The 13,315-nt window shown below is 38.7% G+C and overlaps 1 protein-coding gene across 2 annotated transcripts; it reads left to right on the top strand.

Moving 5' to 3' along the window:
* Positions 1–1,555: 1,555 nt before the first annotated feature.
* On the top strand, positions 1,556–12,899 carry SEH1L (SEH1 like nucleoporin). Of its 2 annotated transcripts, none has more exons than XM_005517280.3 (9): positions 1,556–1,740; positions 3,405–3,455; positions 4,559–4,705; positions 5,123–5,334; positions 6,016–6,114; positions 7,171–7,311; positions 7,596–7,753; positions 8,435–8,585; positions 12,145–12,899. In XM_005517280.3, the coding sequence occupies exons 1-9, from the start codon at positions 1,630–1,632 to the stop codon at positions 12,335–12,337; spliced, it is 1,263 nt and encodes a 420-aa protein (XP_005517337.1). In that variant the 5' UTR covers positions 1,556–1,629; the 3' UTR covers positions 12,338–12,899. The 2 variants fall into 2 exon arrangements, with proteins under 2 accessions (XP_005517337.1, XP_005517338.1); XM_005517281.3 differs by lacking the exon at positions 12,145–12,899 and adding an exon at positions 10,500–11,148.
* The last annotated feature ends 416 nt before the right edge of the window (positions 12,900–13,315 follow it).

Raw genomic sequence — 13,315 nt, forward strand, 5'->3', positions numbered from 1 at the left:
CTTAAATCTACTGACTGCATTATTGCTATTTGGAATACAGTGCATTAATTATTTTCTCTTTGCTAATACTTGTCCACTATTGTAGTCATCTTCAGAATAGTCAGTAAATAACACAGCTTGCAGATGAAATATTCCTTAAAAAGAAGATGCTGTAATGGTCTTGTGCTCAGTGATACAGCAAATGAATGGTATGTGAAAGGTATTGGAACTGTGAGCTGCATGACCCAATTTGAGAGTGGATACTGCAGGATACAAACTGGAAGAAAGTGCTTCTTCTAGTGAAGGGCTCTTTGAAAGGTGGTAGGTCAGGGGTGAAAGTATTGAGCCCTCAAGTGTCTTCATCTGCTGTGGTTCATTTATTTTGCACAGCCCTCTGACTAAAGACTAGTCAATACTGGTCTATAGCCTCCCTCCCAAAGCTCAGTCACTCGTGATGTGTTTTCTACCACATGCCAGGCTCTATTCTGCTTCTTCCAGTTATTAGTCTGGATCTTATCCAACACCCACCGTGTCTCACTTTGAATCATTGGATAGCCTGAGTTGGAAAGGACCTTAAATACTATTTCCAACTCCTCTGCCATGGATAGGGACGTCTTTCCTAGACCCGGTAGCTCAAAGTCCCATCCAGCCTGGTCTTGAACACTTCCAGGGATGGGGAATCTACAGCTTCCCCAGGAAACCGGCTCCAGTGCTTCACCACCCTCACAGTAAAGAATTTATATTCCTAATATCTAATTTGAACCTATTCTCACTTTGAACCCATTCTCCCTTGTTCTGTCACTACACATACTTGTAAAAAGTTTCTCTCCGTATTTCTCGTAGGCTCCCTTCAGGTACTAGGTGGTCACAATTAGGTCGCCCCTAAGCCATCCCTTTTCCAGGCTGAACAATCTCAATTTTCTTAGCCTTTCCTCACAGGAGTTTCTCAACCTGTCCACGGGTTCCTGCCCTGCCTGCACTGTCGGTCACGCACTCCATCCTCCCAAATCTTTCCCCGACACGGAAGCAGGTGTCACATTCTTTCGCACCACAAAGCTCATCTGACAGGGCTCATTAATATAGTAAATCATTAACGAAGCAAACGCAGTACATCACTCAGCGCCGCGCTGTTTGTTTATCTGCACTATCACAGTGACTTCCGCAGCTTTTCGGATCCGCTATGGAATGCGGCTTCGGCGCGCTCCAAGGGCGCCGCACACGCGCCGCTGTGAGCACACCCGCAGAATGAAAAGACCTCCGAGATCATCGAGTCCGAACTGTGACCGAACACCACCATGTCACCAAGTGCCACGTCCAGTCCTTCCTTAAAACACCCCTGCCTCTGAGATTTCAGTATCTAATCACCTTTCCTGAGAAGAAATTCCTCCTAATGTCCAATCTAAACCTCCCCGGTGCAGCTTGAGGGGGTACGCGAGGGTAAATGTCACAGTCAGGTGTGGCAGCGGGGTAACTTCCCGCACCTCCCCGACTCCCACTGGCCGACTCTACTTCCCGCCCCGATCCGATCCGATCCGATCCCGTCCAGTCCCGTCCTGGCCCCGCCCTTCCCCCGTTTCCGGGCGATGGGAAGGAGCGCGCACGCGCGGAGCAGCCCCCTGAGGCGTGCGCGCGCGTGGCGGCCGCGGCGGGATGTTCGTGGCGCGCAGCATCGCCGCGGATCACCGCGACTTGATTCACGATGTGTCCTTCGACTTCCACGGGCGCCGCATGGCCACCTGCTCCAGCGACCAGAGCGTCAAGGTGAGCGCGGGGCCGCCGGGCCTGGTGCTGGGCGAGTGTCGCGGCACCGAGCGTGCGCGGCCTACCGGGCTGCGGGCCGGGGCGCAGCCGAGGGCTCGGTCCGCGGGAGGTCCCGGTGCGGTGTCGGGTTGTAGGGGCGGGAGGCTTTCGCACACAATGCACGTTGTGTTTGTGTGTGTGCTAACGTGTGTAAACACGGGAACTCCGCTTCCGACTCATTGCTGCGGCAGGGAAAACATTCTAGACTGCTGTGCCTGCAGCCGTGCCGCTTGTTTTGTTTATTTAACTGGAAATCTGTACTTACTAAAGAATATTCACGAAGGAAACTACTGTTTCGTATTGTAGTGCCAATAATCTGTTTTTATTACGGGAAGAAGGTGAAGTGCCAGTAAGCAAAAAGTCGGAGTGTTCCGTGTATGCCCTTGGCAGACTGGGGAAAGCGTAGAATACTAGAAGCCTTAATTTTTACATTCCTTTAGGGGAAATAAAGTAGCATTTTATATCTACTTAAACGAAAAGTTGGTTGCTTTTTTCCCTTTTTCGTGCATAGTGAGAGGATGGGCAAATATTTGGGAGTCATGAGGATAGATTTAAGAAATCTAATTTGCAGAGAGCAGTCATGTTTGTTATTAAGTCCAGATAAATGGGTGAGAAAATAGCTTTTTTTTCGCAGAAAGCTGTGTCATATGTAGATTAGGCTTAAGAACAAGAAAGCAGCCCCTTCTCCCTTACCACAGACTAAAAAGCAAATAACCAACCACAATAAAATGATCCCCCCAGAAAGTAAGCCAAAGCCATAGGGATCTTTGGTTTGGACTGACTTCCTAGAGTGTGCAGATCCTAAAAAAGATGCCAGGAGATAGGTTGAACACAGAAACTATGTTCTTTAGCAGTGTAATGTTACTTTCCAATCATAACTGAATCCTTTATGAGAATGTTCAGAAGTTTTCTTCCAACCAGAGGGACAACATGACCCAGGTTGTGTTAGAGATCCATAGTGGCAGTTATGAGGTGATTTTCAGTACAGCTTTAAAGTGCATGAGTGACAAACAGGAGTGGGTGTCAGGTGGTGTCTTTCATTTGGTTATGTTCATGACTTTCTGCATAGTTTTTCAGTAAAAAACTCATAAGTGTAAAGATGTATTGGAAGTCAAGAGAGGGGAAGTTCAGTGACTTGCATGTGTTTAAAAATCAAGGCAGAAATCTCATAAAAAGAAACAAGATCTGTTCCCCCACAAGCCTGATGTATATTTTGCTGCCCTGCTTTGCTTTTGGGATGAGTGCTGGGAGCTGCATTAGGGTTTTGCAACCAGAGCTGAGCAGGTGAGGATACTGGGGGCTCTAGAATGAAACAGAACAGTGTACTCTTGGAGCGAAGTGAATGAAGTATTGGGAATTGTAATAATTTCTCTTCTATGTAATTTACTGTTTAAAAAGAGATAGAAGTCACACAATAGTGGGTTTTGCAGGTGGTGCCTCATCTCCTTACTTGTAATAGGGATATTTTCATGGTTGAATGAAATGCAGTTTTGTACTGAATCAGGTACAGTGTCCTGGATGAAAATGTTTAGTGGGGGTGTGTGGGTATACTTTTGTGTTATATATATATATGTATATATATATTTTTAAAAAAAAATTATCATTGTATTTTGATTTCTCAATAGGTCTGGGATAAAAGTGAAAATGGAGATTGGCATTGTACTGCCAGCTGGAAGGTTTGTATTTGTAAAAATTACACAGACTTAACTGTCATTTCTTCTTTGTTTTTGGAGAAACGTGCTTAATTTCTACTGAATTGTAGTGTAGAAATGCTTTTGGTTTGCTGTAGATTCTCTGTCTTGTGTAAAATACTTTTTTGCTTATATAAAACATCTCTAGTGATTCTCACTTATAGCAGATGCTAACATGCAGTCTGCTCTTGTTACCTAGTTATGTTGGAAGACTAGTATCAGTAAACATTATCAATGACAGGTGTTCAGGGAGTAGAAAAGAGTACCTTAATTTTTAATTGAATATTTCCTTTTGCATATATTAAGACTTAAAAAAATAAAAGGGGGAAAATTAAAAGGAAGATGTCTGGCTCTTAAATGTTACAACATCTGACCTCTGCTTTTTTTTCTTCAAAATCTTTCTGAGAACTGTGTCATAATGATCTCCATGCATTAACACATTAACGATAAAGTTACTGTAACTTACTAAGAAAATGGAATATATATTTATCATGTAGCATGCTTCATCTGCATAATTATACATGGATAATACAGCATGCTTCATCTGGATTAGTGCATTCTGAATTGTTCTTAAACTTGTACTTAATAGGACCACAACACATTAATCCCTGTAAATGGCAGTGCAAGGGAGGCTTTTGAATTCCCCTTTTCTAAGGCAGGAATGTGAACTAGGTATGAAAGAGGAGCTTCATGTTAAAAAGAAGATTATTAATGCTCTGCAAATGCTTTTAAAAAGTACAGGCAAGCTAGAAGTGAACATGGTAATGTCTGAAATTTGATTGAGAACAAAACTGTACTTTTTGCATCAAGGCAGAATCATGGTTTGGAGCTTAAATTAGTTATAAATAATGCCATGAAATACACTTGTAATAATTGAATTTTAAACACTAAGAGCAGCAACTTTGCAGTGCTGATTGGAATAAAGAACTGCAAGAGCTGCTATGTAACTTTGTATAAAAGAACGTAGGTTTCAAAGGAACAGTGTTGCTACTTCGAAGAATTCTCTTCAGAAAGTCATGAAAATTTATGGTTCCTTGGCCTAACACAGTAAGTTTGCTTCTCTACAGTGTTCTGATGTTATCTTGCAGACACATAGTGGATCAGTGTGGCGTGTGACATGGGCCCATCCTGAATTTGGGCAGGTCCTGGCTTCCTGCTCCTTTGATAGAACAGCGGCTGTATGGGAAGAAATAGTGGGAGAGTCAAACGATAAACTCCGAGGCCAGAGTCACTGGGTGAGGCATCTTTTCAGTAGCTATAAAGTTTCTGATATTGGTTATGTTTTGTTCAGTTGTGGCAACATTCCAACACAAAGTATTTTTAAAACAGCTGAGGAAAACAGCTAACTGGCTACATTCAGGCCAAGTAGTGTCACTATTATCTGTGTTTCCTAATAAGATGTTCCCTGGCAAACAACTTCCAACCAGACATGAATTCCCACCTGCAGTCATGTTAAAGTTGGGTTTTTCATTGATAAGAGATCATTTGAAACAACACTGGGTGTTCTCGCTCATCTTTCAAATAATAGAAAAGTTGGGGGCAGGGGAGGGATTTTTTTTGGTGGAAGATGTAAGTAACCCTATGAAGTGGTGTTGTCAGACTTTGATTAGCCTTCTTTAGGGAGTAAATTTTTGATGGAAATTTCTTTGCAGGTCAAAAGGACCACTCTAGTAGACAGCAGGACATCTGTTACAGATGTGAAGTTTGCTCCCAAGCACATGGGTCTTATGTTAGCAACTTGTTCAGCAGATGGAGTTGTAAGGATTTATGAAGCTCCAGATGTGATGAATCTCAGCCAGTGGTCACTGCAGCATGAAATCTCATGTAAGCTCAGCTGCAGCTGTATTTCTTGGAATCCTTCAAGGTACGTTATTAAAACATTTGTTTTGTGACTGTAACAGGAAGGGAAAGAACATTCAAAGCTGAATTGCTTTGATTTCTCCAGAAATCTGCTTTGATTTGTCCAGAAGTACTTAATGGCTTTCCCTGTGGACACAGTGTTGTGTCCTGCTGATCCAGTTACTCTTTATTCATTAGCAGTAGTCTGTGCTGAAGGTTTGGAGTACAGGCATTCATTTTAATGCATGGGATAGGATGAAAGTTGATTTTAAAACTAGAATTCATTTACATTTAGCTTATGGTATTTATCTTCCAAAACCTGAATGAAATATCACTAAATCAGTCATTAAAATCACTGCAAAGAATGCCGACTCTGCCATGAAACTTGTGGCAAATACTGGGCTGCAGATGCGGTCTATTGTAGAAAGTCAATTCTTTTTTCTGAGAACATAATCTTGTCTAATGATTTCACCTTAGTGAGTGTATAAAGTGGGCTTCCGAAACAAGACCATAAAGATAGTGGTAACTGTGAATAGCATTTAAGTCCTCTTTCTTTGCAATTTTTTCCTTGTGATATTTTGTGATGTTGTTTTGTTTTCTCTACAGACAATATGTTTGAAATTTAACAAATGGCTTGGTGTACTTTGTATGGGAAATATATATATAAAAATATGTAAATATAACAGTAAATGTTTTCACCTTTTAGCTCTCGAGCACATTCTCCAATGATAGCTGTAGGAAGTGATGACAACAGTCCAAATATACTGGCTAAGGTTCAAATTTATGAGTATAACGAAAATACCAGGTATGCTAAATAACAATATAAAATGTTTGTGGGATCATGGAGTTGTTTATAATGTATGGCCTTCTATTCCTATCATTAGATGTGGAGTAATAAATAATAATACCTTAATTTTGTCTCTGATCCATTGGGTGGGAAAAGAAGAAGACCTCATAATGGTAACTGATGTTAATAGAAACAATAGTGATAATTTTATTCTCTGTCAGTGCAGAAATGTCAGTGTTCTTACCAGCATTTTAAAGTAAGAGTCGTTGTTCCTGTGTCTACTAAATTGTATGTTTAATTTTGCACAAGGATTAAACAGTTGAAATTTGAATTGTGTTGCACCAGGCACTGTTTTGTTCAAAGCTGCCTTACAATGATTTTAAAGGCATGATTATAATGACAGAAAGCACCGTGAATTTCTCATGGTCTGTCAAAGTTCAGGTTGTACAGTGGAGTTCACAGAACCAAAAAAGGCTAGTAAGTTTGTGCACCACTGCTTCCAATTAAATGATAACAGAGAAATTGTGTTTGATTGGGAGTGATCGATGTGGGAAAGGAGCCAGCTTGTTCTGTGGATTTTATGCCCAGCTTCAGGCAATGCTCTCCATGCATTAACACATTAACAATAAAGTTACCGTAACTTACTAATAAAATGGAATATGTGTTTATCATAGAGCAGAGGAGGTAGACAGTTGTCTACTTAAAAGCATGGAAAATTTAGTAACTTACTGAGATGCAAATTCCCTTTAGATTTGTGAGTGGAATATTTCTTTTCATTTCCACTTGTAGACCAAAATGTTCTTTGTACTGAAATTCTTACTTTGTTATATGACTTACAAAACTGTAGCATATTGTACTTAGCGGCTGCTCTATCTGATAAATTCAATTTCTGAAGAAATGTGCTTGAAATTATTGCCTAAATTTATGTTTTAAAAGTACTTTTATTTTTGCAAGTCTTATCATGTATACTTTTTCCCATTTCCCATTTTTCCTATTTCCACTATATCTGGTTTATGTAATTTGCATTACTGGCAGTTTTCATGGCATTAAAGGTTAATTTCTTACACTGTACAGGAAATATGCAAAAGCAGAAGCTCTGATGACAGTCACAGATCCTGTACATGATATTGCATTTGCTCCAAATCTGGGAAGATCCTTCCACATCTTGGCTGTAGCAACCAAAGATGTACGAATTTTCACACTAAAACCTCTGAGGTGAGCTTAGGAGGAAGATGGTTTAGTGATGTTTTAGATGTGATACATATTCTACAATCTTGTTCAAATAGTCTCTGCAGAGCAAAAGTAATAACTTAATGTCTGCAGGATTGCTTTTAGCAGCCTGATTTTTAAGGTGACAAGATTGTGAGCAAGTTATAATTTTGTCTGAATACCTAATTAACAACAGTTGTTATTAGAAAGATGTAGTTCTCTCTGACATCATGTTCATGCACAGACCTTTGAACAGTTGTGTGCAGAACTGTTGTTTTTCTCTTAAACAGGAAAGAATTGACTTCATCAGGAGGATTAACAAAATTTGAAATTCATATTGTGGCACAGTTTGATAATCACAACTCTCAGGTGTGGCGAGTGAGCTGGAATATTACAGGCACAGTGCTTGCCTCCTCTGGTGATGATGGCTGTGTTAGGCTCTGGAAGGGTAAGGTCACCCACCTGAAACACATTAACTTTGTAGTCTGATGAATGTACTTGAGAAATTTTACTCAAAGCGTAATTTTGAAGTGGTGTGTGTGTGAAAGATAGATATTTTTTCTATATTTCAGTTTCTATTTAAGAAAAACAGAATTCAGAAATAACTTTCTGTGCTGGAGTACTTACATGCTGTGAATAGTTGTTACTCTACCCTGAAATTGTTTTGCCAGATTAGAGCTACATGAAATTGTCATTTAAAAAGTGAGATAGATCTTTTCCTGCTGCTAAACCTAGAAAATCTACATTCAGTCACAATGTCCAGGCAAATGGCATTTTTCTCTTTACATTGTTAAAGAAAACAAACAATATGTGCACTCCCCTCCATGAATTAACCAACCAACCAACAAAACATCAAAACCACCAAATCCCCACAACAACAACTCACTGGCAGTTACCTTGCACATTCTCATTTGTTCTTCAGTATTGTAATAGTGGAAACTGAGTTTTAAATCATGGACAGGTGGAGAATATCAGGCAGCTAAAGGGCCAGATCCTTAGCTGTTTGGAATTTGTATACTGGTATTAAAGTTCAATTCTGATTCACACCAGGTGTGGGGCAGTTGAAACGTTTGTAGGGAAGGCTGAGTTTCAGGAGAGAAACTAACAGTTTCTATATATCTGTTTGCAGCTAATTACATGGACAACTGGAAGTGTACTGGTATTCTGAAAGGTAATGGGAGTCCAGTGAATGGTAGTTCTCAGCAGGGAATTTTTAATGCCTCTCTAGGTTCAGCCAATACGAGTCTGCAGAATTCACTAAATGGATCTTCTGCTAGCAGGTATGTTAATTAGTAGAGAGACTGATTTTCAGTATATAGTCTTTTCTCTGAATCTTCTTAATTTCATTTAACTCTCATATTTGTTTTACATGGTTTTAAAGTGCAATGTTATTTATTGCATGAGTACTTCTATAAGCTCTTCTGGTTTTGCTCTGTGGTTTGTCCATTATGCCAATGTTAAGAGGAGAATGAACAAAACAGTAAGTCATACTGAATCAGTCTATATAAATAAGCAATGTAAACATTTTCATTTTTAGTCCTTTCATATTAATAAAAACATTTCTGAAATAGTTTCAAAGGGGAAGCTTTATCCTACTGGTGTGTTAACTGCTCTTTTGTTTTAGATACACGTTTAAAAGTGAAGCAAAAACACCAGCAACAAATTCTGGTTTTCTCTGGGATAATGTAACAGAAGGGAAGGAAGAAAACCTTCATAACATATGGTTTAACAATCAGATATTAGTGTTAGTTTACTTGGTTTTTGCAGGTGTGTAGCATCAATTGAATAAAAGTTTTGTGGTTTTTAAAATTTTCCTCATGGCATTCCTATTGCAGATAATTTGCCTTAATCTCAGTTAGGTTTTTATTCTGTAATAGTTGCTGTTTAGTGGGTAAATCTTATTGCCTCTTCTGAAAAAACATTTTCATTTGTGCACACTGAAATGTAGAAATATGCTGAGTCTTGCATCTGTGTGGTACAGTGTGTACAATCAGCTTTACAGAACTGTAAGTCCTATATAAGGATGAGATGTGGCCAGATTCTATAGCAGCAGTTTATAGTTTCCAAGTTTTGTGGCCATCTTTGTTTCAAACACCTTGGGATAGTTTCCCTTTCCATTCATGTGCAGCTACTCCTGGGGGGCTTTTTCGGTTTGGAATGCTTATCAGTAAAGTTTGCTTTTGGAGAGTAGCACCAGCCTGTCCCCTCTCCCTTTCAGCAGCCAATCCTGAATGGCAGTTCCAGATCCCTAACCCTGTTGAACAGAGAATGGGTTTCACATTTTCAGGGAGCGCAAGAGGTGTTAATGGGCCTGGTCCCTACAAGAAAGGGCAGCAGAATGATGTTGGTCATGGTTCCAGGTTCTACTTGCAGTGTAGCAGATGAAATATAGCCCTGCCTTGGAAATGGTATATCCAGAGCTGTGTAGGTGTATTTGCTTGGGCTCCTGTGGAGAAATGCACGTTGTCTTACAGCTCTTTTAGCATAGGGTGTGGTTTCATAATCTTCTTATCTAAGACTATGCTGCCACCAAGATTAACTGTCCTCACCCCGCTGGTGGCCCTTCTCCTGTCCCTGAACTTGGTGCTAAGGCATTGTGATTCTAGCATTATTTCTATTCCTTTCATTGCTCTGTATTTTGGAAGGTGTTTTGTTTTGGTTTTTAATAAATTATTCTTCCCTCTGATTTGTAACACAATGTTATTTCCAGAATTAAGTCAGTGGCTGTGGAATTTCCAGACATACGGTATCTTTTCCTAGGATTGATCGTTAGAATAAAAGGATCACTTTACTACACTTTACTACATGCTTTCTTTTGTAATGATATTGGCCTGAATTGTGTAAGCGTAGTCACTAACTTCTGTGTTAGTGTTAATGTGCTGATAAAGATTTATGCATTGACATTTGACTGAATAGGTATCCTATGCATAACTTATTTTGTCTCTGACTGTACATGCTATGTTTCATGTCTATAGGTTTAAACACTTAAAACAGCTATAGCACTGGCAGATCTGGAAAAGATTATAAAAGCACAATGGCCAAACTGGATTTGTAGTCAAAATAAATTTCAGAACATGTGATGTAGATTGTTAGGAAATAAACCAGTAGGGCTATATTATTATGTTGATGTAATTGTGTGTCTAGATTTATGATACAATTTCCATTCTCCATTTGTATTATGTCCTTTTTAACAGAAAGCAGAGCTGATACCAAGCTAACTGGAGTAACTTTGGTGTTTTGCTGCTTGTTGCATGCACACAGGAATGGAAAACGAACTCCTTTTTCCCTTCCCCAGCGCCGTTTGATCTCTCCCAAGACACCAGCAGCCTGCTAACTACTAAATGCTGTTCAAAAAGCCTTTTTAAAACACGTTGTGTGCGTTTTTTGTACTAGCCTGCACAGTGTGATACTGATGGAACGCCCGATAGAAAAATATTTGGAGAGGCATCTTGTTTGGAAAAAAACATAAAGCACCCACTCAAACCCCAAAACTTCCATCAGAACGTATTTTTGAAAGCTTGTCAAATTAAAAGATAGTTCATGATTAAAAACAATAATTTTTGTCCTTGATTGGGATGGGAGGAGGGAAACTACCATTACAATAACTTTCATTAAAGTTGTTTTGAGAACCAATTTGTTTTGCGTTTCAGAGTGTTCAACATTTGATTAAGATTCCTAAACATTACAAGGTTGTAACTGCTTTGTAATATATGCAACTGTTAGTTCTAAAGGAATAAGAAAACTGTTTTGATGATTGTACAGATGATGGCTTTTAGTAGTTTGGTATTGCTTTATTTATATTCTTTAGTATGACTTCAAATAAATGTTTTGTAAGTACTGTCATACTTCCTTCATCCTAAAAGAAGTACTTTTTCTGTTACATATTTGTACATTCCCATGGTAATAATTACAATTACATAGAGTACTTAAATTCTTTAAACATAGTATCCTTGAAAAATGCAAACACATTAGCCATACAGATATAAACCAAAATGCAGTTTGTTGTTAATTGTCCCATAATTTCATTAATAAACTGATAGCTGTTCTTTGATGTAAGTCCACAGAATTGTAAACAAGACAGAAAACATAATATACTAAATATAAAATGCACAAGTGTTACGGGTAAGTTCTAATAAAAACAGCAGCAGAATGACATGGAGTGGCATAATTCTGAATTGTGCATTCACCAGGAATCTTGAATTTACACTGAGGATTTTGCAGAAACATGTAAATAGATACAAAGACTGTATTTCATTCAAAGTAGTTATTCTCTGTAAATGTATATCATTAATGTAAAAACAGTGATGTTTTTACGTCTATTCTAGAAATGCTGTGAAGTTAATCTGAATTAGATGCATATGCAGCAAATGTACTTGGATAATATTTAATGTATATTTTGTGTCACAAACAAAGCATTAATGAAAGCTGTTAACAAATCACAGAAATGCTAGGAGAATGAAAGCCTGTTAATAGCTGTAATTCACCACCCCTTTGACTTCCAAAGCAATCCATTCTTTTGTAAAAATGTACACTAGGACTATGGCTATGGTATTACTTGCAGTGAGTTTCAGTGGAAAAGACTATTATTTTGCTTTAAAGAAGAGTTTCCAGATTTGTCTTGTTTTGAATTACAAGCCTTGATTTCTGCTATTATGTTCTATTGGTTTTGGCATGGATATACTAAAGCCTTTTTTATTTTCCAGCATGTCTTTTCTCCCCTTTGGTTCTCCTTGTATTTACTACCTTTCTCTTCTTTTCTTGTTTTGTTGTTTGTTTTTTTTTGTTTTGTTTTGTTTGGTTTTTTGTTTTGGTGTTTTGTTCCTTTCTTAATTGTTTCAGGTATTTCTTTCCCCCTCTGGATTCCCCACGGGCTGGATCGCGATGGTCCAGCCATGCCCAGCTCCTTCCTCCTCCTCCTCCTCTGATAGAGCAGTCTTGTGATGCTGACACTGCCAACCTCCAGTATCCTCACCCTCGCAGACGATGTGTAGCTCGGCCTCTTAATCTTTTACCTGAGAATGAAGGGGTTTAGTATGTTACTTCAAGTAAATTCTGAAGGGCCTTACTCTGGTGTTTGTGAATGCTTCCATTTCTCGCTGCTTTTGTATTCCTTCTCTGGAACAGAAGACTTTTGTAAAAATGTGGGAACTTTATGCATGTTTTTCAAAACAAAAAACATTTTGAACATGTTATTTGTGTATCAAAGACCATTTTAATTTATACCCTTTGAATTTTGGCAACATATATAAAGAGTATTAGCCACAAGCTCTTTATGGAGTTGGTGACTTCAATGTGCTGTCCTTTTTTCTTTCTTTTTTTTTTTCAGTCTTTTTTGAAATCAGTTAGTATGGTCTTTATTTTTTTTCTTTTTGTATACTGCATTTACATGTGAAACCTCAAAATTTGACATACCTTCAAGACACTTGTGAGTGAAGAATGATGTTGGATCAGGTTGTTAAAGAAACAAAACCATTCCTGTGTATACTGCAGCAAAATAATTTGAAGTGTTTGATTACTTAAGATTTATCCATCTTGCTGTATAAATATTTAAATTTTATAATTGTGGTTGACTAATAAACTTGTTCTGAAAGGTCTGTATTTGTATGCTTATCCTTTGTAATAAGCTTTTTTCTTTTTAAATAGGTTCCTGCTGAAGGTGTTTTTTTTGATTCAGGTGTCCACTCTCCTATTCTTGATGTGCAGCTACATATTCCCGGTCTGTGGCATAGGGTGTGCTTTGACTTTTCCCGTGCGTGTGCTGAAGGTTTGTGGAGACTGATAGAGCTGATGGGTTTCACATCATCTCTCAATTCTTTTCCAGTGATTGGATTAAATTATGACATTCTGAAGAAAGATGCTGGCTTGAAGGATGTCAAATGGCTTTTCTGATGTGTCCGCACAGGAACATCACTGCTGTGGATCAGTGTGTTGGCACTGACTCAGACTGGTGCAATACAGGCAGGAAGATAATGCTGGACAAAGAGTGGATGGTATTGCCCAGGAGTTGCAT

This window comes from Pseudopodoces humilis, chromosome 1 (assembly GCF_049639895.1).
Source record: "Pseudopodoces humilis isolate 2021_Gansu_Grassland_sample_001 chromosome 1, ASM4963989v1, whole genome shotgun sequence".
Classification (NCBI taxonomy): Eukaryota; Metazoa; Chordata; class Aves; order Passeriformes; family Paridae; genus Pseudopodoces; species Pseudopodoces humilis.

Bases quoted from the DNA above. Each gene is read 5' to 3' on its own strand.
- SEH1L (XM_005517280.3), top strand. From the start codon at position 1,630: ATGTTCGTGGCGCGCAGCATCGCCGCGGATCACCGCGACTTGATTCAC. The intron at 1,741-3,404 runs GTGAGCGCGGGG...ATTTCTCAATAG, and splicing joins CCAGCGACCAGAGCGTCAAG to GTCTGGGATAAAAGTGAAAA. The intron at 5,335-6,015 runs GTACGTTATTAA...TTCACCTTTTAG, and splicing joins ATTTCTTGGAATCCTTCAAG to CTCTCGAGCACATTCTCCAA.